The 24,725-nt window shown below is 53.3% G+C and overlaps 1 protein-coding gene and 1 pseudogene across 2 annotated transcripts; one reads left to right on the top strand and one right to left on the bottom strand.

Annotated features, from left to right (window-relative positions):
- Nucleotides 1–4,150: 4,150 nt before the first annotated feature.
- Nucleotides 4,151–4,796, bottom strand: LOC118643523 (annotated as a pseudogene).
- Nucleotides 4,797–5,313: 517 nt separating this feature from the next.
- On the top strand, nucleotides 5,314–24,466 carry STK11 (serine/threonine kinase 11). Of its 2 annotated transcripts, none has more exons than XM_036281633.1 (10): nucleotides 5,314–6,331; nucleotides 14,775–14,858; nucleotides 15,534–15,623; nucleotides 16,351–16,483; nucleotides 16,559–16,695; nucleotides 17,438–17,565; nucleotides 19,800–19,857; nucleotides 19,943–20,139; nucleotides 22,275–22,473; nucleotides 23,120–24,466. In XM_036281633.1, the coding sequence occupies exons 1-10, from the start codon at nucleotides 6,042–6,044 to the stop codon at nucleotides 23,811–23,813; spliced, it is 2,010 nt and encodes a 669-aa protein (XP_036137526.1). In that variant the 5' UTR covers nucleotides 5,314–6,041; the 3' UTR covers nucleotides 23,814–24,466. The 2 variants fall into 2 exon arrangements, with proteins under 2 accessions (XP_036137526.1, XP_036137527.1); XM_036281634.1 differs by having other exon boundaries at nucleotides 5,329–6,331; nucleotides 22,275–22,493; nucleotides 23,120–23,231.
- Nucleotides 24,467–24,725: the final 259 nt, after the last annotated feature.

The following is a 24,725-nucleotide window of genomic DNA, read 5'->3' on the forward strand; positions in this document are numbered from 1 at the left end:
CTCCATGATGTTTCTCAAATCAATAAAAAAAAAAATTTTTTTTAACATATTAAAAAAAAATAGAAGATACAAGAAGGAATTGAGTTGGTTAGCATTCTCTTGTTTTCTGGGAGATGTTTTAATATTTGTTAATCCTCACCCGAGGATATTTTTTCCAGTGACTTTTTTTTTTTTTTTTAGAGTAGAAGGAAGGGAGAGGGTGTGGAGAGAAAGAAACATGTGAGAGAGCCCTGGCCTGTTTGGCTTAGCAGTTAGAGCACTGGCCCGTGGACCAGAGAGTCCTGGGTTTGGTTTCTGCTAAGGGCATGTACCTCAGCTGCAGTTTGTCCCTGGCCCCAGTTGGGGTCTTGTGGGTGGCAACCACTCGATGTGTCTCTCTCACATCGATGTTTCTCTCTTACATCGATGTTTCTCTCTTCCTCTCTCCCTCCCGCTCTATTTGAAGGTAAATGCAAAAATGTCCTCGGGTGAGGATAAACAAAAAAAGAAAGATGTGAGAGACACATTGATTGGTTGCCTCCCACATATGCCTGGACTGGGGATCAAACCCATTACCCTTTGGTGTGTGTGCTGATGCTCTTAATCTCTCAACCAGGGCTGGGAAAGATTCTTTTAGAACTGATGTTATTTCTTCCATAAATGTTTGGTGGATATTCACCAGTGAAAACATGTGAGCCGTAATTGTAATTGAACCAGAGAAGAATACCTACCAAGAAAGATTCTGTGGTTAACTGGGCCCAAATTCATAATCAGAATCTACCAGTCATTGTTTATAGGGGCCGCTCACCCAAGCTGCCTATCAGGGAAATGCTAGACTAGGCTTCCAGCCTCTTGCAGGCTAAGTCACTTTTTATTTAACTTAATTAAATTAATTAATTTATTTTATTTTATTTTTTTATCCTCACCCAAGGATATTTTTCAATTTTTTGTTCAGATAGAGTGAGAAGGAGAGAGAGAGAAAGAAACATTGATGTGAAAGGGACACATTGAGTGGTTGCCACTCACATGACCCAACCAGGGCCGGGGACAAACTGCAACCTAGGTACGTGCCCTTAGCGGGAACCGAACCCGGGTCTCTCTGGACCGCAGGCCGTCGCTCCAACCGCTAAGCCAAACCGGCCAGGGCTTTATTTTATTTTTTTAAGGTAGAGTGGAAGAGGAGGAAAGAGAGAGAAGAGAGGGAAAAATGGATGTGAGAGAGAGACATCAATTGGTTGCCTCCCACAAGAACTCCACTGGGGCTGTGGATCAAACCTGCAACCCAGGTACATGCCCTTGACCCAGAATCGAACCTGTGACCCTTGGGACCTGTGACCCTTTGGTCAGAGGGTTGGCACTATATCCTTATTTGCACCTTCACTGACCAGTCTAGAGTGGCTCTATTATGCCCTGGCTGGGGTACATTGCAGGTTTCATCCGCAGCCTGGTTGGGAAATGTTCCAGAGGCAACCAATCGATGTGTTTGTCTCACATCGATGTTTTTCTCTCTCTCAACCCTCTACTCCCTTTTCACTTACCCTAAAAATCATTGGAAAAAATATCCTTGGGTTTGGATTAAAAAAAAGAAAAAAAGTGGCCCTGGCCCGTTTGGCTCAGTGGTTAGAGCGTCGGCCTGCGATCCTGAGAGACCCGGGTTCGGTTCCCGCTAAGGGCATGTATCTCGGTTGCAGTTTGTTCCGGCCCTGGTTGGTCGTGCGGGTGGCAGCCACTCGATGTGTTCCTTTCACGTTGATGTTTCTCTCTCTCTCTGTTCCTCTCTCTCCCTCCCACTCTACCTGAACAAAAAATGGAAAAATGTCCTCAGGCGAGGATTAAAAAAAAAAAAAAAAGGGTGGCTCTATTCTGACTAATCAGGATGGGCTATTGGACCAATCAAACTGTAAAAGATTTAGAGTCCTGCCCAGCCAGTGTGGCTCAGTGGTTGAGCCATTGCCCCATGCACCAAGAGGTCTTCAGTTTGATTCCAGGTCAGGGCACATGCCCAGATTGTGGGCCAAATCTCTAGTGGGGGGCATGTGGGAGGCGGCCAATCAATGTTCTGAATCATGGATGTTTCTCTCTCTCTCTCTCTAAAATCAATAAACAATTTAAAAAAAAATTTTTTTAAATGATTGGGAGTCCTCATTCCCTAGTAGACCAATCAGGGACCAAGGGTGGGAACTTCTAAGTCACCCTCACCATATTCTCTGGGGTTGCACTCTCAACTCCCACTGATGGTTGTACGTCTCCCTACTTGGTAAGGGAGAACATTTGTTGGCAGTTGTCTTTGTTGAAACGTTTTTCACTACACATATAATTTCTTTAAGACATATAATACTATGCAGATGATCTATTCCTTTTTCCTTTCTTTGTTTTTTCCTCACCCAAGGACATTTTTGCATTTATCTTCATATAGAGCAGGGGGGGTGGGGAAACATCGATGCAAGAGACACATGGAGCAGTTGCCACCCACAGAAACCCAACTGGGGTGGGTACAAACTGCAACCAAGGTATGTGCCCTTAATGGGAACCGAACCCGGGACTCTCTGGTCCACAGGCCAACGCTCTAACTGCTGAGCCAAACCAGCCAGGTCTAATCATTTAGTATCTGTAGGATCTGTGGTGACTGATATGCTTTCTTTCATCCCTGATATTGTCATTGTTTTTTTTTTATCCAGTCTAGGTAGAGTTTTGTAAACTTTTTTTTATCTTTTTCCAAGAGCAATTTTTGGCTTCATCAATTTTCCTATTCTTTTTCTGTTCTATTTCCTTGATTTCTGTTCTGATCTTTATGATTTTCTTCTCAAAAGGAGTCTGGGGTCGATCTGCATGGGTTGATTGGGGCTTGCTGGTATGCTGGTGGCCCTTGTGCCCACTCATCTCCCCAAAGCCATACTGATTTCCTTTATTATGGGTCTTTGACAAATCTTATGTACATTTAATTTTGTTTTTTTTTAATCTTCACCCGAGGACATCTTTCCATCTTTGTTCAGATAGAGCGGGAGGTAGAGAGAGAGAAACACTGACGTGAAAGGGACATATTGAGTGGCCGCCTCCCCCACGACCCCAACCAGAGTCGGGGACAAACTGCAGCCGAGGTACATGCCCCTAGCAGGAACCGAACCCGGGTCTCTCTGGACTGCGGGCCGACACTCTAACCGCTGAGCCAAACTGGCCAGGGCTTAATTTTTTTTTTAATATTCACTATTCTTGAATCATCAGGCTATCTGATTGTTTTTCCCTTTATTGATTTTGAGAGAGAGAGGAAGGGAGAGGGAGAGAAACATTGATGAGAGAAAACATCAATTGGCTGCCTCCTGCATGCCCCACGCTGGGGATGGGGCCCACAACCTGGGCATGAGCCCTGACCAGGAATCAAACCCGTGACCTTTTGGTGCATGGGTCGATGTTCAACCACTGTGCCACACTGGCTGAGCTGTAAATTTAGTTTTAAAATAAGTTCATTTTAAAAAGAACCTGATGAAACTCAAGAATTACCCCTAATGACATGTGTATGGCACACTCAATTCTAAAGTTTTTCTTTAAAGAGTTTTAATTTTTTTTTATTTTTTAGGGAGAGAATAAGGGAGACAGTTAGAAACGTTCGTGTGAGAGAGAAACATATATCGGCTGCCTCCTGTACGCCCCCCACTCACCCCACGGAGGATGGAGCCTGCAACCTGGGCATGTGCCCTGACCAGGAATGGAACCAGGACCTCTCAGTCCTTGGGACCACGCTTATTCCACTGAGCCACACCCGCGGCCAATTCTGCAGTTTTAAGTAAATTCATGGGTCATGGATTTAACCCCCAGCTTGGACCCCAAATCTGATGTGTCAGCTTCCAACGTTAACTTTTTGACTATTGTGAATCAGGAGCTTCACACAAGACAGTTTGTTCCGGCAAAATAATCTAGTGCTAAAAAGCATAAAGGTACAGATTAGGGGCCTGGTACAAGGACGTTATTTTCAAATTCATCAAGTCGTATTTTGTCAACCTTTTCACCCAAAGTACTTTGCTGCGGCCGTCACAGCTCTGTTCTGCGTTTCCACTCCTGAATTCCTTTAGGACGGAGATCGACCTGCTCCCCTCTCACCCTCCAGCTCCTGTGACGCTTAATCAAAGTCTGCCTTGAACTGGCTACTTTGGGCGACTTCAAAAATTTACTTAGGAAAGTTGGCGGATACCTTTATTGTTTTGGGGGAAGGGGGCTGCTCAAGAACTCTTGACGGGGCGGGCCCGCTTCCTCTTCACCATCACTGGCATCTGGCTGCGCAGACTGGCTCTGGCCTGTGGATGGCGGCCACGCGCAGTTCCGGGAGGTACTTGTTCTTGCGGATCATGTGCCGGATGTTGCCCGGGCGTTCTTGTGGATGGTCGTTCACAAGGAGGTGGCCGGATGTCCGCTTCTTGGCGACCACCACACCTTTGCCGTCAGCCGCCGGCTCCACGCCCACCGTCTTGCGGTGAATCAGCCCGTTGTAGCAAAGGAGTTGCGGGCCTTCACATTATTGGGTTCGGTGCTGTACGTCTGCTTGTTCCTTTTGATCAGGAAGCTGGAGCAGTTCCGTACACCATCCATTGCAGGTGGGCAGACATGGCGCCGGCTCTCTCGCTACCGTAGTCGGAGAAGAAAAGAGGTGGGCTACTTTTTGACCCTTGACCTCGTCTCGAGAAGAGTCCCGGGGGAGGGGATCCCTGGAAGGCGCCCTGCTGGGTCGCCGAACCGCGTCCTCGCCCACGAAGACTGCACCGGTCCCGCGCATGTTCCGAGGAGCCGGTTATCCTCGGATCACAGCGCCAAAACCCTCAGAGGTCATTGCCACAGCCTCATTTCCCCACTGCCGCTTCCCGACACTCCCTATGAGGTGGGCCTCCGCGGACCAATGAGCACGCAGTATACACCTCTGGGGCGGGGCCGAGTATGAACCAATCCCTGCTCGGGCGCCCGCCCGCGTCTAAACGGCCCAATAGACGGCTGTGGCAGGGCGGGGCATGCTGGGACGGCCAACGGGCGGGCACGTCGACCCCGGGAGGGGCGGGTCCGCAGCCGCGCGGTGGCGTAGGGCGGGGGCGGGAGGTAAACAAGATGGCGGTGGCGTGTAGGGTGCGGAAGGGGGAGGCGGCCCGAAGCGCCTGTGAGTGAGGCGGGGGTACAGGCGGCGGGGCGGCCGGGGCCCACCGCGGCCGCCTTGCATGGGCTGGATTCCCGCGCCGGCCTTCTTGCTCCACACTCGCGGCGGCCACTGCGGAGGACGCGCCGCCCGGGCCCCGGCTGCCTCGGGAACCCCCGGCCCGGGGCCTGTGGCCTGCGCCGCCTCAGCCTCCCGGAGTCCTACGGGCCCCCCGCGCTTCGAGGGCCGCGGCGGACGGCGTTCGGGTCCGAGAGCGAGCGCGGGCTGTCGTTTGGAGTGGGGGGCGCCCGCGAGATCGCTTGTGGGTCCCAGGCCGGTTTGGGGGCGCCCGAGCGGCTGGTTCCCACGGAAGTTGCTTCTTGTGGCGGGAGGGCTCCAGGCGTCCACCCGACTCCCAATACGCGCCCGGGGCTGGCGGCAGCGGATCAAGTCGGATAGGCACCTGCTGCTTCTTGGGACGCCTTGGACGGCAAGACTGCCGGAAACAGCAAAGCTCATCTGCCCAGCTTAAGGGCTCCGGGTGCACGCCACGACCCCCTAGTAATGGACGGCCCGGAGAAGACTTGGCTCTGCTGTGTCCGTGTTTGCCCGAGGGTCTAAAGTCCCTGGAGGATGACCTAGCACTTCGAAACCCCACTGCCTCCCCAGGGCCCCCGTGGACCTACCGGCCGGACTCGGAGCTGCCAGGCCGGGTCGCACCCAAACTTGCGGCGCTGCGCACCGTCGGGTGCCCGGGCTCCGGACCAGACACGCGTTTGGTACAATCGTTTATTTTCGAAGAAGGGTTTCTCTCTTTTTTGTGTTTTCGTTGACTTTTTCTTTTTTGGAGAAGGGAATTGGGGGGGGGGGGCACAAAGAAGAACCGCTCACCAGGGCATCCATAAAGGGGATAAGGGACCGCCAGCGGCGCGGAGCCCTTGAGTCCAGGATGGATGTGGCAGACCCGCAGCAGCTCGGCATGTTTACAGAGGGCGAGCTGATGTCGGTGGGGATGGACACATTCATCCACCGCATCGACTCCACCGAGGTCATCTACCAGCCCCGCCGCAAGCGGGCCAAGCTCATTGGCAAGTACTTGATGGGGGACTTGCTGGGGGAGGGGTCCTACGGCAAAGTGAAGGAGGTGTTGGACTCCGAGACATTGTGCAGGAGAGCCGTTAAAATTCTCAAGAAGAAGAAATTGCGGAGGATTCCCAATGGGGAAGCCAACGTGAAGAAGTAAGTGTGGGCCTTCTAGCCTGAACAGCTTTGGGGGTCCCCAGGCGCGTCAGCGTCGTCCTTCCTCTTCCCCTCTCCCTCCCTTCCTTCCTCCCCTCCCTTCTCTGTTCCTTCCTTCCTTAAAAACCTGAGCTGACCATCCGTCTCCTGTACCCCTTGGCAGGGAAAGTGTCGTTGGGAACATGTTTAAGTACTTTCAGGAAGTCAGGCTAGGTTGTTGCAGCTGGGCCCTTGTTTTGTTGGCTCTTGGGCATCAGTGTCAAAGTCGTCCTCGGTATGAGTGTTCCCCTCTTTCCCTCGCTATCCCAGCTAGCCAAAGAAGTTAGGTGCCTGGTGGAGCCAGTCAGTGTTTGGCCCTGAGAGTTTCTGCCAAGAAATGGCCTTGGAGGCCAGCAGTTTTTCTGCTTATTGAGCAGCCAGTACCTTACTAGCACCAGGCGAAATAGGATTTGTTGATCCTGTTGGAGGGGAAGCCTGTAGTTGCCAAAAATAATTGTTTGCACCAGCTTATCAGTCAGCAGAGGGCACTTATCCTGTTCCTGCTGGCCTGGATGTCACTAGATAGCCCTGACTGCGGCCTGGTGACTCCCAAAGGGGCATTGCTTGTGTCCTGGTGAACTTTTTACATAAATTTCTTCTGCGTCATCTGCCCCCTAGGCATCCTGGAGGTGTCCCAGTCTGTGATCAGGAGTCCCTCAGGAGCGGTGGGGGCTCTGTCTCCTTCCTCTTTCTCATCTCAGGATGGGGGCATCCCTCCTTATGGCTGCCCGGGGTGGAACCCTGCCCTACCCACACTCATGCTCCTCCCAGCCTCCAAATTCCCAGAAGAGGTTTATCTATCGTGCCAGGCGGTAGGACTTAACTGTGACCTTGGACGGTCTGCACTCAGGCTGTCCAGGCCAGTCTGGAACTACTGCTCACTAGGTGGGCTTTTACCTCCCTTCTTCACACCAGCAAGAGACCTGAGGTGTTTTCATTTGCTCTGGGACACCTGGGGGAGGAAAAGGGGGGGATGGAGCAGAGAGCTGGGGCTGAACTGACAGGTCTCCTTGTCAGTGGCTGATATTCTGAGCAACCCACAGTGTGGGTGGGACCGTGGGCAAAATGGGCTGTGTTTTGGTGAGGCCTTTTTACAGCCCATCCTGTGAACACTGGGAGAAGGTGTGGTTGGGAACCCTAGGCCCAACTGGTCAGATCTGTGTACCAGTCTCTTCTCTGTGAGGTGGGGGGTGAGCAGGACTCACAGTGTCCTTGGGGAGAGGCCCTGAAAGGCAGATACCCTCCTGAGGGCCAGTGATGCCTCATCCTCAAGTTAGAAACTCCCACTTGACTGCTGGCCCTAAGTCAAGTTTTCTCATTAGAAGCTTGTGGGGACAATGTGGCCCTCGGGCAGCCAGATTGCTACTACTGCAGGTTGAGGGCAGTGAGTTCCGGAATGCTGCTCTAGAAATGAGTCTCCCTCCTGCACTCCAGAGTTTTCCTTGTCCTTCCTGGCTCCTCTTAGGCATCGTCCCTCATCTGTCCTGGAATGGGCTCTGGTCTCTTCTAGCCTGGCTAAGCCCATGAGTTGGCACTGGTACATATATCGAAGTGTTCTGGTGCCGGCTGATTGATGTTCTGCTGCTGTGCACTCCAGACTCCAGAGTCTTGTCCCAGTGACGGTTCTAGCACCATTTGGTCTGGCTAGTCATCTTCTCAAGCCCACCCTGCTAGCCATAGGGGTCCTTGGTGTAGATCAGGGCACCAACTGGTGGCAGCAGGGTCAATAGGTCCCAGAAGGTCTACACTCCCTCACCACGATGGAAGGCATGTTGGGGTGGGCAAGGGCCCCCCTTTGCTAAGGTGTACTATACTTGTGATAAAGGCACCCATTCAGGAGACACAAGTAATCAAGGTCAAGATAGAGGGCATTTCACCATTTGAGAGCTCATGCTTTACTGGAGACACAAATGACCAGAACCCAGCTGGAGGGCCATAGGGTGCTGACATCCCACTCCTGGTTTTCTGAAGGGTCACCTGAGGTCTCAAGAGCTTATGGAGACTTGTGAGCGTGTGATGTTGAGGCTGCATGGAGCCAGATCCCACAGTGTCTGGGAAGAATTGGAGGGGAAGCGAGCCAGAGTGGCCAGTATTTGGTGGTCCTCAGCCAACCTGACAATTAGCATAAGGTGTCAGCAGCAGGCGCTGAGCTAGAGCTCAGTTTCATCAGCTCAGGCCTGGACCTGTGTGCAGGGGTTTCCCCCGCTTTTTTTTATCCTCACCCGAGGACATTTTCCATTTTTTGTTCAGATGGAGTGGGAGGGAGAGAGAGCAAGAGAGAGAGAGAAACATTGATGTGAAAGGGACGCATCGAGTGGCCGCCTCCCACACGACCCAACCAGGGCCAGGGCCAAACTGCCACCGAGGTACATGCCCTTAGTGGGAACTGAACCCAGGCCTCTCTGGACTGCAGGATGACACTTTAACCGTTGAGCCAAACCGGCCAGGGCCCCCCTTTTTTTTTTAATTGAAATTTTTCTTTTTTTTTTTATTGATTTTATAGAGAGGGAAGAGAGAGAAATATAAATGAGAGAGAACATCGATTGGCTGCCTTCTGCATGCCCCCCACTGGGGATCAGGCCCACAACCTGGGTTTGTGTCCTGACTGGAAATTGAACTGGTGACCTCTTGGTGCATGGGTTGACCCTCAGTCACTGAGCCACACTGACCAGAACCCCCCCCTTTTTTTTATCCTCACCCAAGGACATTTTTTCTCTTTTGTTCAGATACAGTGGGGGGCGGGGGGAGACACACACAACACATCGACGTGAAAGGGACACATTGAGTGGCTGCCTCCTGCACGACCCCAACCATGGCTGGGGACAAATCGAACCCCGTGACCCATTGGTCTGTGGGCCATTGCTCTAACCGCTGAGGCACACCAGCCAGGGCAGTCCCCCCCCCCTTTTTTTGAGGTTCTTGGAGCACTGGACTGGCTCAGAGCTGTCTCATCCACCTGAGTTTGCAGCTGGGATTAGAACCTGATGCATCTCCTTTCTTGAGCCACTGCTCTGTTGTCCCAGGTCCGTAGGAAGAGACTGGGTGGGCCTACTCCATGCAGGTCTCTGGTGCCCAGGAGATGGGTGTCAGCTCCCTGGCCTGGAGAGCTGGGCTCCCAGGCTGCCCTTGCTGCCAGCCAGCCCACTGCAAGGGAAAAAAAGCCTCCTTTGTCTGTGAGAGATTTAATAAACTCCACTGTGGCTGCTGCTCTCTTAGAATGGAGTGTTCAGAACCTTTCAGACAAGCCTCAGTTGGATCAAAGCTTTTTTCTGAAAGAACAATGTGTTGCCCCAGGTAGTGGGACAGGTCAACATGCCCTTCCCTTCATGAGCTCCCTTTAGGAAGGCTGCTGTGGGTCTGTACTTGTCCCTTTGCTTTTTCTTGCGAAAAGGAAAGTTTCAAGTAAAGAGCAATCAAGTAAATATTAAAAATTCTTATAATCTTAATAATGATGCATCTTGCTTCACTTCCTTTTTTTAAATTTGTTTTCTTACCATATCTAAGCAGTTTTTAATAAAAATAAGACTCCCCTGCCCTGGCCAGTTTGGCTCAGCGTTTAGAGTGTTGGCCTGCAGTCCAGAGAGACCTGGGTTCAGTTCTCGCTAAGGGCGTGTACCTCGGTTGCAGTTTGTCCCCAGCTCTGGTTGGGTTGTGCAAGTAGCAGCCACTCGATGTGCCCCTTTCACATCGATGTTTCTCTCTCTTCTTCACTCTCACTCCTGCTCTATCTGAACAAAAAAGTGGAAAAATGTCCTCAGGTCAGGATAAAAATAAATAAATAAATAAATAAAAATAAGACTCCCCTAAGAATCTTTTTGTTTGTTTGTTTGTTTGTTTGTTAATCCTCACCTGAATATTTTCCCATTGATTTTTAGAGAGGGTGGGAGGGAGAGAGAGAAACATCAATGTGAGAGAGACACATCAATTGGTTGCCTCCCACAGGGTCCGAGGATCAAACCTACAACCCAGGTATGTGCCCTTGACTGGAATCAAACCTGAGACTCTTTGGTCTGAAGACCAGTCCTCTAATTGCTGAGTCAAATTGGTCAGGGCAAGAATCACTTTTAAAAAATAAAATGGCCCTGGCCAGTTTGGTTCAGTGGTTGGAGTGTCAGCCTGCGCACCAGAGAGTCCCAAGTTCAGTTCCCGCTAGGGGCACATAAAAAAATAAAATAAAATGAACTTGTTTTTTCAAGAGGCAGTAAAACTGCATGGATTGAGCCTGTAAAAGGTGTGTGACGGGTTCACTTTTGCTCCCTCTTCTGGGGGGCAATGGGGTTTCTTATAGGTGTAGACAGATCGCTACCAGGTAGATACACTCTAGTGCACAGGTGGTGAGTGCATCCAGCCAGGCTGTGCTCAAGACTGAGGGAGACCCCCAGTACAACTGCACAGATGGCAACTTGAATTCATAGAATGCTCACGTGTCACCAAAGAGTGGTCTTTGTGTTGTTCTTTTTTTTTTCATAAACTGTTTAGAAACATGAAACAGTTTCACTCCTGCTCAGGAACTTACAAAGTCATAGGGTGATCTGCCCTGCAGCCCAAGTCGACCTGCCTTTCTGTCCCATGGTGGGTCTCTGTCCACGCTGGCTGAGTCTGGCCCTCCCTGTGCTGTGGACATTTTTGCTGTGTTGGTGAGTTACTTTGTGCTATGTTGTGTGACAAGCTCAAGTGTATGAAGGGCACATCACCAACCAGAAGTGGAGTTTCTGGGTCAGAGGAAGCATATATGAGTTTGATAAGCTGTGTCCAGACCACTGGTCCAACAAAGCACATTACAACCTGTACTCTGTTGAATATGGTTTGTGATGTGTGTCTGCTGTTTATGTTAGGGAGGTGACATAGTATGACATGCTTGGCCACTTGGGCTGTTTCTTTTCCCTGGTTGGTCTACCCCCTGTTTGGCCAGATCCTCAGTGGAAGGATGGCAGCTCTGGGAGCAGTTCCAGTGTCTGTGTTGGGCCTGACAAGGCTAGGACTGCCTTGCGGTGTTTGGCAGGTACTTAGATCTGGATGGTGAATGGTTGTGATTTTAGTGTATTGAGAACCAGCGCCCCGGACTTTGTTGGCTTTTATTCCTATCCCAAGTGGCCTCTACAAGGTCCCAGCAGCTGCTGGGGTGCCTACCTGCCCCGTTATTGGGAAGGATGCCACTGTGAGTCCAGACTGGCCAGCTGCCAGAGGCATTAGCAAGTGGGCACAGCCCATCTACTGCAACTTACCTGCACTGAATGTCCTGGGGCTTCTCTGTTTGCCTGGTCCTTCCCTGATATAGGGGGTGACTCTCATGCAGTGGGAGCGTGGGGCACTAGGCCAGCGTGCATTTTGAATTCTGGCTCTTTGCTCATGAGTGTGTTAGGAATCACAGCTGACATTTCTCTTTATCTCACATCCACCTGTGGCTGAACTGTCGTTTATTTTTTTTAACAGCTTTATTGAGATATAATTTATGTAGCATAAAATTCACCTGACTAATGTGTAATTTAGTGGCATTTAGTACTTTCACAGATTGTGAAACTCTCACCACTACCTGTTCCAGAACATTCCATCATCCCAAAAGAAACCTTTCTCCATTAGCAGTTACCCCCACTCTCCACCCCCTCAGCCCCTGGCAACCACTAACCCACTTTCTATCTCTGGATTTGCCTATTCTGGACATTTCACATAAATGGAATCATACACTGTGTGACTTTTTGTGTCTGGCTTCTCTTACTGAGCAAAGTCTATCCATGTTGTGGAGAGGGTTAGCACTTCACTCCTTTTCATGAGTAATACTCCACTGTATGGATGGGCCACATTCTATTTATTCATCACCTATTGATGGGCATTTAGGTTGTTTCCACTTGGTGCCTATTATGAATCCTGTTTTGAATGGTTATATACAAGTGTTTGTGTTGAACTGCACTTTTAGCAAATTTCTCATTGTTTTAGTGTCTTTCCCACCTCTGAAAGCCCTATGTCATGTGTTTAGAGAATTGTCAGCCGAAGGACCAGGAGGTGAAGGGTTCTTGCTCGGTGTCCCTCTACCAGAGCCACCATCTGCTCTGGGCCTGCCCTCCATCTTGGGGGGAGCAAGGTGGATTGGTTCTGAGCAGTGGCTGTGGCTTGGCCTTTTCTCCCCTGCCTGTTGCCATGTGTTTCAGGCTGAATGTGGAGGCAGCCACTTTCCATTCCTCTAAAGTGTGAATGACTTTGATCCTGGCTTTTTCGTTTCTCTTCTGTTAATCAGAGTCACTGAACAGTCCACTTTGCTTGGGCATTGCCCATAGGCAGGTTCCTGAGGAACAGAGGCAGCCTTCCTGACCTGGAAGGCACTGCTTCCTCTCCTTTACTTTCTGCATCCGGCTTGCCGCTTGGCTATTCCTTTTTCTTTAAATATTGTTCTTTTTTTTTTATCCTCACCCGAGGATATTTTTTCATTTTCTGTTCAGATAGAGTGGGAGGGAGAGAGAGAGAGAGACATCGACGTGAAAGGGACACATCAAGTGGCTGCCACCCACACAACCCAACCAGGGCTGGGGACAAACTGCAACCGAGGTACGTGCTCTTAGCGGGAACCGAACCTGGGTCTCTCTCGACCTCAGGCCGATGCTCTAACCGCTGAGCCAAACCGGCTAGGGCTTTAAATATTGTTCTCATTTTCTGGCCAGAGGCACAGCTTGTAGGAGAAGTTGACAATATAGAGACAGTGATAGAAGCTCCTCTGTGCCCTCTAGGCCACTGCAGTGACAGTTTTGGTTGTTGCCTCCTGTGTTCTCGCATAGGTAGCTCAGGTCATGCTGATGGTATGTCTCCAGTTACCTCGCCTGGGCACCATCACAAGCGCTCCTACTGCTGGGGGCACGAGGTTCCCATTGCCCCATAGCTGTAAAGTTGACGGTGTGTCTGTTCTTTTTTGGTATGAGTAATGGGACTTGTTTACATGGAGTGCTTTGATCTGATTACTGGACAAACAAATGTACAAATACCCTACACAACTGAGATCAGCCTTGTTAAGTTAAGCGTGTGGGCTTCCTTTTTAAAAAAATTTTTTCTTTATTGATTTTAGAGAGGAAGGGAGAGAAGATAGAAACATCAAAGAGAGAGAACATCAATTGGCCACCTCCTGCTTGCCCCCGACTGGGGATTGGGCCCACAACCTGGGCATGTGCCCTGACCGGGAATCAAACCAGCGACCTCTTGGTGCATGAGTCAATGCTCAACCACTGAGCCATACCGGCCGGGCCTTTTCTTTTTTTTAAGAACACGTTTTATTAACATCAATAAGAGCACAGAGCTGTCTCACTGCAGAGGACTGGATGCCATCGGTCACTCTGTATCAGAATTTGCCCTAATGGTGAGCAGAGTGGGGCACAGCCCAGGAGATGGGTCCCAGGTGATCTCCAGACTTGGGGGTGCAGAACCGTGGGGCCTGTCATCTTCTCAGTGAGGATCTGGGATATGGTCCCCAGAGCTCCCCCAACCAGCAGCAGGGGTTCCCATTCCTGATGCAGCCACACACTTTTATGGGCTGTCTGTGCCATATTTAGAAGGCTGTTTCTGGGCTTGGGCAGTCAGGTGCAGGGAGCTCCACTGTAGGCTCCCCATTCCTACTGCTCCTGTGCCTGAGAGCCTATGTCCTCCATGAATGGACACGTGAGTGGTTTTTGCTTTGGGACCTCTGCATGGTGTTGCCATGAATGTGCACGTGCAGGTTTCTGTGTGCTTGTCTGCAGTTCTGGGTATGTACCTGGAGCAGAATTGCTGGGTCAACTGCTAACTTCAACCATCTGAGGAGCTGCCTACCACTTCCTGCTTCTCCAGTGCCCCAGCTGTTCAGGCCTCTCCTGCTCAGACTGCTTGGAGAAGAGACACATGGAAGGCCATCTGCAGAGCAGGCAGTACTGCACCCAGAGTCTGTGCCCAGCCCTTGTCACAAGCCGACAGGTGTGGTTGGTGCCAGGTTGGCAGTAGTACCTTGGTGTCCATTCTAGAGGGGCTGGTGGCATTGTTCTTCTTGCAGGGCTGTGGAGTGCTAGGAGAGGAAGGGAATCCTTACAAGACACCAGGGGACAGGCATGGCCTGACCTTGCTGTATGACAGCACTGGGGACGCACTGTAAGCCCAGCCTTGCATACATACAGTAGGTGCTCATGCCACCCTTGCTCTGCTGTCCCTGTGTATGGTTTCTTGTAAAACAAACTTTATCTTCAGCTGAAATGTGTAATAAGTGTCCTGATTTAATTGTCCCCATTCAGGCCCCACTAGCTGTCCCTATGCGTACTGGCTCAGCAGAAGGGACAGCAGCAGAGTCTCCTGGTTCTCCTGGCGCCTCAGCTGGTGTGTCCTCTGCATGGCACCCAAGGGCAAGCTCTGCGTCCAGCATGCAGAGGGCTTGGCTGATGCTTTGTCCTCTTTCCAGGGAAATTCAGCTACTGCGGAGGTTGCGGCACAAAAACGTCATCCAGCTAGTGGACGTACTTTACAATGAGGAGAAACAGAAGATATATCCTTTGGGATCGGGGTGGAGGATGTGGGCCATGACACACGTGCATCTGTCTTCCCACTTATTCTGTAACTAAGTGGGATCCCCCTGTCCCTCCACGCATCAAATGGGAGTACTGGGTCTGGAGAGAAGACACTTTCCGGCTGGATGACCTCATGTTTAGGGGCCCCATAGCGGCACATCTCCTACCTCTGGCATTTGGGCCTTGCCTGCTAAGACCAGAGTGTATAACTCTGGAATGCAAGACTGTCCTTGGTCTTTGACCTTTATTGAGGGGAACAGGCTTTCTCTCTCCAGAATGAGTGGCTCTGGTTAACTCCAGGTCCCTCTGAGGGGTCAGTGTCCTTCCACAGGTGCCCGTCACTGACTCACTGGAGCAGTGACAGGGGCCCAGCATGTGGCTCCTCTCTGTCTGTGTCTCAAGACTATCCTTGGTGGAGACACAGCAAGGGGTGGGGGAGTTTAGGCTTGACCCTGGGCTGTCTGGCCCTACAGCCTCTCCCCTACACCCCACTCCCACTGGCCTGAAACTCAAGGCCACTTCTGATCTCTCCTGTCCCAGCTGTCCCTGGTTTCTCACCACCACTTTCCAGGACCTTCTGCCCAGCTGTCCCTGGGGACAGGCCCTGCCAGGGGTCGGATCTGGGCTGGGCTGTGGTTTCCTTAGCACCACACGTATATGGTCATGGAGTACTGTGTGTGTGGAATGCAGGAGATGCTGGACAGTGTGCCTGAGAAGCGGTTCCCTGTGTGCCAGGCTCATGGGTGAGTGTGTGCTGCCAGGCCTTATGGCTGCCCCTCTGTCCTATCATGCTGCCCATAGGCCCAAGGGCTTTCAAGGATTCGGTTCTGTGTTCCAACGTTTTCTGATCACCAGTGAAATGAAGGCACAAGTATGCTTTAAAACTCAGCATTTGAGGAGCCTAGTTTGGAGTACCCCTGGCCGGCAGCCCCCCTCTCTGTACATTCCCTGCCCCAGTGTGCCTACTCCTGAGGCTTTGAGACCTGGTCCTTAGGGAGCCCCTGAAAGTGATCTGTACTGCTGCTGGCTGGCTGGCCCACCTGAAATATCATCCCTCTTCCTTGCTGCAGGACCATCTGGCCTGTGGTGTGAGTGGAAGGCCAGTGGGGTGAGCCTGGGTCTCTAGCCCTAGGGAGGGCCCCCCGGGGGGGTTACATGGCTGTGTCTATGCCAGAGCAATTTCGGGGGAGAGGGTATTACACATCCGTTGAGCTGATTGGGAGAGTAAGTTAGGGTTGCCTGATTGGGAGAGGCAGGTGGGGAGCCAAGGAGCCCTCTGTGCTCTCCCCGGGTGGCTTGGGTAGGAGTGGCTGAAGCCCTGGTGAATGGCTCAGCCTCACCTGTGGGCCATGGTTCTCTGCGGGGCCTCCTGTCTTGTCATTTCTTTTTATTGGCCCTAGTGACTCCTGAGCTGTGGCCTCCTAGCTTTGGTTTTGCTGGTTGACCCTAGGTAGCCATTGTGTCCTGCAGGTACTTCTGCCAGTTGGTGGATGGCCTGGAGTACCTGCACAGCCAGGGCATTGTGCATAAGGACATCAAGCCGGGCAATCTGTTGCTCACCACCAGTGGCACGCTCAAGATCTCCGACCTGGGTGTGGCCGAGGTAGGACCCAAGAACCAGGGTGGGGGCCGGGCGCTCCCTGAGACCGCTTCCTGAGGCCGCCTGGCTCTGTCACAGGCCCTACACCCATTTGCTGAGGACGACACGTGCAGGACGAGCCAAGGCTCCCCAGCATTCCAGCCACCTGAGATTGCCAATGGCCTGGACACCTTCTCTGGCTTCAAGGTGGACATCTGGTCAGCTGGGGTTACGCTGTAAGTGCTTGTGGAGTATGGTCCCCTTTTTGCCCACTCTGCTTGGGCTCCAGGCTTCCAGAACCTGCCCCTTCTGGGGTGGCTGGAGCTGGGGCTAGCAGCCCATGCGGGTGGGAGTGAGGGCTGTGTCTCCCTCATTTGTTGAGGGCCCCCATTTGTCTTTATTTCCACCGGTTGATACCAGCCACACTCATCTTGTGGCACCTTTTGTCCTGGCCGCTTTATACTGAGAATTCGCAGACATGGCAAGTTGAAAGTGTTGAAAGTGTTGCTTGACCAACTGCTGTGTGTCCCCCCACCCCCATTCTGCTGCATTGTTCTGCTGGCCCATCAAGGCATGTCCCTGAGCACTGCCACATAATAGTGCTGATTGGCCTATCAGAGTTCTCTGGAACCCTATTCACTCCTGAAATGGCACTCATGCTGCAGATGCTTGGGCATAGCCCCCCATTGAGAACCTTCCATCCACCCCTGCCACAGGACAGCTGCCAGCTGAGCATTTGTATTTCATTGAGAGAGAATTCACATAGCACATGACCCACCCTTTAAAGTGTACAGTCCAGCAGTTTCCGTATTTTCAGTGGTGCAGCCACCACCCTTTATTCCAGATCATTCCTACCCCCCAGTATGAGGCCCTACAGGTGGGGGTTGTTTGAGGCTCCTGTGCCAGGTGGGTTTCGGGCCAGGGCTGCAGGACAAGCCCCAACTGACTGGGCCTCTGTCCTTCCGCTCGGGGGCGAAGCTACAACATCACAACAGGCCTATACCCCTTCGAGGGGGACAACATCTACAAGTTGTTTGAGAACATCGGGAAGGGGGACTACACCATCCCAGGCGACTGCGGCCCCCCACTCTCGGACCTGCTGAAAGGTGAGGCCCTCAGGATGAAGACTGACCATGGGCTCTGGGGAGGGACAGGATGTGGGTCTGTTGAGGGTGGGGAGGGGCACAGTTATCTGTGGGGTGTGGAGAGCAGCTGGGTCCAGGAAGGGCTGACCCCCTGGAGGCTGAACCTTACGCTGACCCCTACCCCCATCCCCTGCAGGGAAATAGTACCGGTTTGGACTGCCTGCTGGTTCACACTGTTCTCCTGCATTCCCCAGCCAGTGCAGCAGGTGGTGGTGTCAGTCCACACCATGGCTGGCAAGATGTGGACAGGTGGGTGGGAACCTCAGTTAGCTGCCTGAGGTTTGGCTGTAGTGAGTTTGGAGGAGACAGTTTGAGGATGTTGCACACTCAGCACATGACCAATGTGTAAGATTCATCAGTGCAGTACTGTTTCAGGTTCTTTCTGCCCTTAGTTATGCTCTGGTGTGTGACTGTCCTTACACCCTGTACTCTGGATGTTCGGTCAGTATCTAGACTTTGTATAAGGCATAGCTGCAAAGGTTGAGCCATGTTCCCAGGCTGCCACACATACACTTTATAGTTTCCTAGGAATTGAATTAAGCTGGTTCTTACATGTAAGTTCATTCAGTGTTGTGAAAGTGGAGTTGGGCTCGATGAGTGCTGAGCACAGGTCTGGCCCACCACCCCAAGACTTCAAGGAACTGGCCAGCTCTGGGGATGCAACCCAATTATTCTTGGAACATGGGAAGAAGCCAGCAGTCAGGAAGCAGCCCGCCTGTTTTCATGATTGGCTCAAAAGTGCTCCCAGGTCGAGCTTGGCCTGGCCTTCTCCCTGTCCCCAGTCCTCTGTGAACACTCCTGAGTGCCAGGGCTCCAGCAGCCTTTTTCAGGATGGTTGTGGAGTCAGCACTCCATCCTCAGGTGTATCCAGAGGTTGGCCCTAGACCTCTCCTCACAGGTTTTTTCATGCCTGGTGGTTTCTGCTCTGCTTAGAGTCGGGTGTTGTGGACTTACTTTCTCTGAACAGGTGTGAGTTAGTTGGTGTTTTCTCTGCATGTACTCATTTCCTTGTGCCTGTACCCTTGTTGATGTCTGAAATGGCCCCATGTGGGGTGATGACAGCAGAGGACATCCCTGTCCCCAGATGCAGGCAGGGTAGCTCCATCTCTTACTTTCTCCGCCGGCTGGGGCACGTGGGCTGTGCTTCTCCCTGTGCTGCAGTGAGGGTGTTTGCACAGCTGACTGGTTGGCCTGGACGTTCTGCCCATCAGCTGGGGCAGGTGGGCGGTGTCCCTGTGAGTTCTAGATCCATCCTGGTCCTGAGTCCAGGTGTCTCAGAACCCCCAGGCACACTGGGAGGGAACATTGCTGGCAACTGCCAGAATGTGGAGAGCTGGGGACAGGGACAGGGGAAACAGAAGCTGGCAGTGGGCTCCCAGCTGGTCACCACTGTGATTCCCTCCCCTCCGCCTCTCCCTGTACCACCACTCAGACCTTCAATTCTGAGCCTCAGTTTCCAAAATTGCTGCTGTTTCCCAAGTACAAAATTGCCCTCCCTCGGATGGTGTTCAAAACATAGCGCTGTGCCCTGTCACCTCTGTATCATGCTCAGGAGGCACGACTCTGTCCTCCCACTGGGAAGGGAGCAGGAGACATAGGGAGCAAGGCATGGGGGCAACAGAAACCAAAGGCTCTGGGGTCCCCTGTGGCTTGAGTATGGTGTTGCCTTCCTGGCTGGTTGGGCCGTGGGGCCAGTGTTGCTCTTTCCAAGTGATTGTCCTGATATGGGACCTGCCTCCAGGCACATGAACACCCACAATGTGCTGCCCTTGCTGCCATCTCAGGGGCCATGGACTCCTGGCTGGAATCATGGGTCACTAGTTTCACTGGCCTTTGATGGCTGGGTGGTGACAAAGGGCAGCCCCATGCTTCCTTATTCTCAAGCATGTGGACAGCAGGTCCAATACTTGTGGGCTGGGGCTGCATCCTACCCAGCCTGCCCTGGTCTTGTTTTGGAAAGCATTCTCCCCTCCTTGTCTTCCCAGCCACACTGCCTATGGCTTTGCAGTTTTCCACAGGTGGCTGCGTAGGGCCCTGGTGCCTGGATGGCCCCTCGTGTCCCCACAGGACAGGGCCCTGGATCTGCGAGTGCCATGTCCACACAGTTACAGGCCCAGCACTGCTAGAGAGCACCAGGCGGGCGGGGCAGAGCTGGGCAGGGGCCCGTGCTGACTCCTCCGTGGTCCCCTCCTCAGGAATGCTGGAATATGAGCCAGCCAAGAGGTTTTCCATACAGCAGATCAGGCAGCATAGGTGAGTGTCCTCAGGTGCCTGGCTGGGTGGGGTTCTCATGGGGAGCTGGGTACTCCAGGCTGTCCTGATGTGCTGGCTTCCATAGCTGGTTCCGGAAGAAGCACCCGCTGGCCGAGGATCTGGTACCCATCCCGCCAAGCTCGGACTGCAAGGACCGGTGGCGTGGCATGACTGTGGTGCCCTATCTGGAGGACCTTCACGGCTGCGCCAATGATGAGGGGGACGAGGACCTTTTTGACATTGAGGATGACATCATCTACACTCAGGACTTCACGGTGCCTGGTGAGTCTGGCAATTGCAGTGGTTCGCAGCCCAACCTGTATGTCCCCAATGTCCCTGAGCCCTCAGGGTAGGTCCATCCATGCAGGGGCCTGCTGGGGCTCACAGAACCATGGAAGCAGGTGGGCACCCAGAGGGCAGAGGCTGCCTGGGCTCCCCCTGCATTAGTTGTGCAGACTGCATACCAAGTACTGCTGAGTGGCAAGCGAAGGGGGAGGCTCCTGTGACAGCCAGAAGGGTCCAGGGACCCTCCTGGCCCTGACACCAACCCTGACAAGTGGCCTTGCTTCCCCAGGTGGCGAGGAGGCGTCTGAGGCAGGGCTTAGAGAGGAGCGAGACACCCATCAGAGCCAGTGCTCAGACCTTTCTGCAGAGGAAGCTGAGGCCGGGGGCACACAGGAGCTTGAGAAGGAGTTCCATGCCTTAGCATAGCCACCCTGCCCACCTGGGCTGTAGGGGCCAGGCTGTGCATCCCTCATGGGCCCTCACTGACCCTGTCCAGGTGTCTGCGGGAGGCTGGGCAGCTGTCCCTGCTGCCAGATGTGTGTCCTCAACAGCATTCATAGTTCTGTTTGGGGACTGGTTCCACAGGCCCCATCATAAAGGTTTGGTCAACGAGTATGTGTGGATGATGCTTGTGTCCCCTCCCTGGCTCGTCAGCCAAGTGATAGGTTTTTATTGTAGAGGGAACCATTGTGCAGCGGTAGCCTGCAAGGTGGGTTGGGCCCTCGGAGCTGTGTCCCTGGCAGAGCTGGGCAGGGTCCAGGAGTCCCATTCTTCTGGGGTTTGTGGCCACAGGGTCAGCTTGGGGCTGGGGCCTGGAGCCCCTGGAGGGTGATATATATGTGGTGCTCTGGCCCTAGGAGACTTAGCAGCACTCCAGTCCTGGATCTGAGGCCTCCTTGAGCCTCCTTCCCCTTCACAGAACAGGAGTGAGGTGTCCTGCTATTCAGGGGCACTGGGGTCTATGACAGGTGACACGCACCTAGGTCACCCTCAGCTGCAGGCAGCCTATTGTCCTAGCAAGGCTGATGAGGGTCCTGACAAGTCCCCAGAGCTGGTACCCTTTGGGACTGTGAGAGGCCAAGGTGGCCTTTCCCCGGCAGAGATCACCAGCCTGGCAACATCCTCTGTGCTAGAAGTGGGACAGTCCATTTTCAAGGTCAGGTAGCCACTTCTCTGACTAGCTCATGGGTCAGTGACGGGCTGTGTTGGGGTGAAGACCCCTCCCACTCTGGTCCTAGTTGGTTTGTCACCCTTGGAGACTCTCAGCTGTCTCCCCCATGGGGGCTCCTGCCATTTGCACTGAGAGTTGGTCCTTGGGCCCAGTCATTTGGTGCTGGCATGGTGCCTGGAGAGGGTGAGTGGGGCAGGTCTCAGATGCTGGGCTGATGGCTGAGCTCCGGTCTTCAGTGTAGAGACCCCCTACGTGCTCTGTCTAGCAGGATCCTTTGAGCAGGGATGAACTCTGATCTGAGCATACATGGGTGGGTTTGGCAAGTTCCTGAAGCTGAGTCAGGCTCTGGACACCCTTGGCAGAGAGAGGGGGCTCTGTGTTGGAGAGGAGACAGGGGCCCCAAGCAGCCAAGGGCAGTTTGCTACTGATGTCACAGGACAGCAGGCCTTGGGCAGCAGGCCAGGTTTCAGTGTGCACTGACTGGAATTTATGGGCCCCTTCTTGCATGCCCTTCTCTGCCTCAGTGAGCACAGGCATGCGGGTAGGCATGAAGCCCCAGGCCCATGGCCCCCAGGTTGCCTTGAGAGCCAGGGTGGGGCCATGGTAGGTCCCTGGCACTGATCTGTTCATCCCAGTGGGCTATTTTGGGAGAGACACGTCCAGCCTGAACCCCTCCCCTCCCCAGTCCCACAGGGCAGCCCAGCAGGGTGTGGCCTCCGAACAGGTGAGAGGGCTGAGGCTCTCACCTGTGTCCCTGGACCCTGGTCTGTCACCAAGTGTCTAGGTCTTGCCCTGGTGGGCTAGCCAACTCTGAAGCCAGCTCTCCCTCCATCTGGGTGAGGGCCCTAGCAGGCAGGACCTGGGTAGGACAGGTGGGGTCACACCTGGGGAGCAGAGCAGCTGTGTGTGGGAGTGTTGGTCTTGGGCCCCTATCAGCCGGTACTTGCCCTCTCCTTTCTAGGACAAGTCCCAGAAGAGGAAACCAGTGAGAACGGACAGAGTCGGGGTCTGCCCAAGACCATGTGCATGAATGGCACCGATTCGGTGCAGCTGAGCACCAAATCAAGGGCAGAGCGCCGGGCCAGTGCCGTCTCCAACCCTGCCCGAAAGGCCTGTTCCACCAGCGGCAAGATCCGTCGGCTGTCAGCCTGCAAGCAGCAGTGAGGACGGTCGGCCGTAGGTGGGCCGAAATGGGGATTTCGGGTATAGCTAGGAGTGAGCATTTAGCCAAGTGACCCTCATGGCCATTGCTGATCACAGCCATTTCTGCCCTTCAAAGTCCTGTCAGTCTGTGATCACTGCCACCAGGGTCAGGGGCAGAGGTCATTCAAGAGGTGGAGCCCCTGTGCCAGGAGGAAGGCTGGGGGTGGGTTGAGGAGCTTGCCCTGCCCTAGCCCCAGGTTGCTCCTAGGACAGTGGTATTGGGGGTGGCTTGAGTTTAGCTGAGGCTATAATCCTGGTTCCTGTTTCCCTCTCCTATCCCTGGCTGCTCTAGTCCAGGAAGGTGCTGGAGATTCTGTCACCTGCTTAGGATGTGGGAGTTGGGTGTGGGCCTGAGGCAGCAGCTGCCCCTGCCCAGCACAGGACCTCTGAGGGCCCTGCTTAATCCTGGTGAGCAATGAGTGACTCACAGGGTGGCCCCTCGAGTCAACAAAGCTTTTCCTGGCCTCTCCACATGTCTGATAATCCCATGGGACTGGGGCTCAGTTTTCCTGCCCTATCAGTGGGCTTCAGTGTAGGGAAGCCCCTGGGGATGCAGAGCGTGTTTGCTGACCTAGGATCGACACATCTTTTGTCCATCTGCAGCCTGTCTCCGAGAGCCCTGGCCAGGTGCCATGGCTCAGGTCCTCCTCAGTCTTCCCAACGACTGCTCACCCACTACCCACCACCCAGGAAGGCCGCCACACCCTTCATGCTGACCGCCTCTCAAGAAGCCAGGGTGGGTGTTCCTGGAGGGCTGTGGCTAGGGGACAGCAGAGACTGGGGTCTATTCCTCCTCCCCATTCGTGGGCAATGGATACAACCTCCTTTTGACTTTGCAGTCCTGTGCTGGGCCCCTTTCTTGGCCAAGGGAGGGTGGGGCCAGGCCATGGGCCTTGCACAGACCTCGCCTTGCACTTTACGTTTAGACTACTGGTTCTCACCTGACTTCTCTTTACTTTGGTACATGTTAGCACCTCCCATACCTAGTGATGTGTTTAAACAAACTGCAGCTAATCAGGGGTGGACGGGCCTGCCCAACAAAACGCATGCCCAGTGCCCGTGGGAGCCAGGTGGCTGCCTTGTTTTTGTTGTTTGGTTGGTTTCTTTTCCTTTTTTTTTTTTTAAGAAAAAAATAAAACAGGTCGATTTGAGCTGTGGTTGTGAGGGGTGTATGGGAATTGTCGGGTGGCAGGATGTGCTGTCAGGTGGGTTATCCGAGTCTGCACCTGGGGCCCCTCCTCGGACCCCACAGTGTAGGGGCTGGCCAGGGTCTTCAGGTCTTTTTGGCAGCACCTAGAAGTCCTGGGCCTCCACGGGGGCCTGCTTTTGACCACACTGGCCCTCTGTGCCCTGCCAGTGGCAATCTTGCCTCTCCAAAGCTCAACAGGCCCCTCGGTTCAGCCCTACAGCCTACCGCTCCACAGTGCAGGGACTGAATGTGACTGCAGGACCCTGGCCCTTTCCCCCAAGGCCTCTGTGCCTAGATCCCAAGAGAAAAAAACAGTGAGCAAGATTATGCAGTAAATATTTATAATCAACCAGAAAACAAAACAAGAAATTCCATCACTATGGTACACAGACTGCAGGAAGCTTTGAGGAATGGGGCGGGGTGGCTCAGCTGCCCCATCTTTTGGCAATAAATAAAGCTTGGGAAACTTGAAACCTTGGCCAATTGGGTTTTTGTCAGTCTCAAACACTGATGAGTCTTGGGGCTCTTTGGATGTGTGGATGCCAGGCTAGCTGGCCACTCACATGCAGAGGACAGCTATGGACACCAGAAGGAAGGTAGAGGGAGGAGTCTTCTAGGGCTGGGGGCAGCAGCAGCAGTGGGCGTGGTTATTGCTTGGAGAAGGCTTGGACTGCAGTGAACACACCGAACACCTCCCCCACCCCCCCAGTGAGGTAATGGCTCCGGGAATTGGCAGCCACACCTGTCCACTCTTCACCCATCCTTAGCACCCTGTGGTGGTGAATGCTCTCTGGTGTGGACTCAGCAACTGCAGACCAGATGTGCCTCGAAGCTCAGTTGGCTCTGGGAAGGGTGCTCTGTGCATGCGCCTCACACAGGCAGGCCACACTGTCCCTCCAGGGTATAGGTGTTTCCTGCAAACAAAACCCCTACCACCATCCAGAGGCTGCACTATCAGGGTAAGGGCAGGTGAACGCCTTCTTCAGGAGCTCCAAGATGAGACTACGCCTTGCTCCCTTC

The sequence above is a fragment of the Molossus molossus genome, unplaced genomic scaffold, assembly GCF_014108415.1.
Source record: "Molossus molossus isolate mMolMol1 unplaced genomic scaffold, mMolMol1.p scaffold_m16_p_4, whole genome shotgun sequence".
Taxonomy (NCBI): domain Eukaryota; kingdom Metazoa; phylum Chordata; class Mammalia; order Chiroptera; family Molossidae; genus Molossus; species Molossus molossus.

What these genes read in the sequence shown, in the direction of transcription:
- STK11 (XM_036281633.1), top strand. Translation starts at nt 6,042, where the DNA reads ATGGATGTGGCAGACCCGCAGCAGCTCGGCATGTTTACAGAGGGCGAG. An exon ending in AATGAGGAGAAACAGAAGAT is followed by an intron (nt 14,859 to 15,533) that starts ATATCCTTTGGG and finishes TTAGCACCACAC; the next exon opens with GTATATGGTCATGGAGTACT. An exon ending in ACTCTCGGACCTGCTGAAAG is followed by an intron (nt 17,566 to 19,799) that starts GTGAGGCCCTCA and finishes TCCCCTCCTCAG; the next exon opens with GAATGCTGGAATATGAGCCA.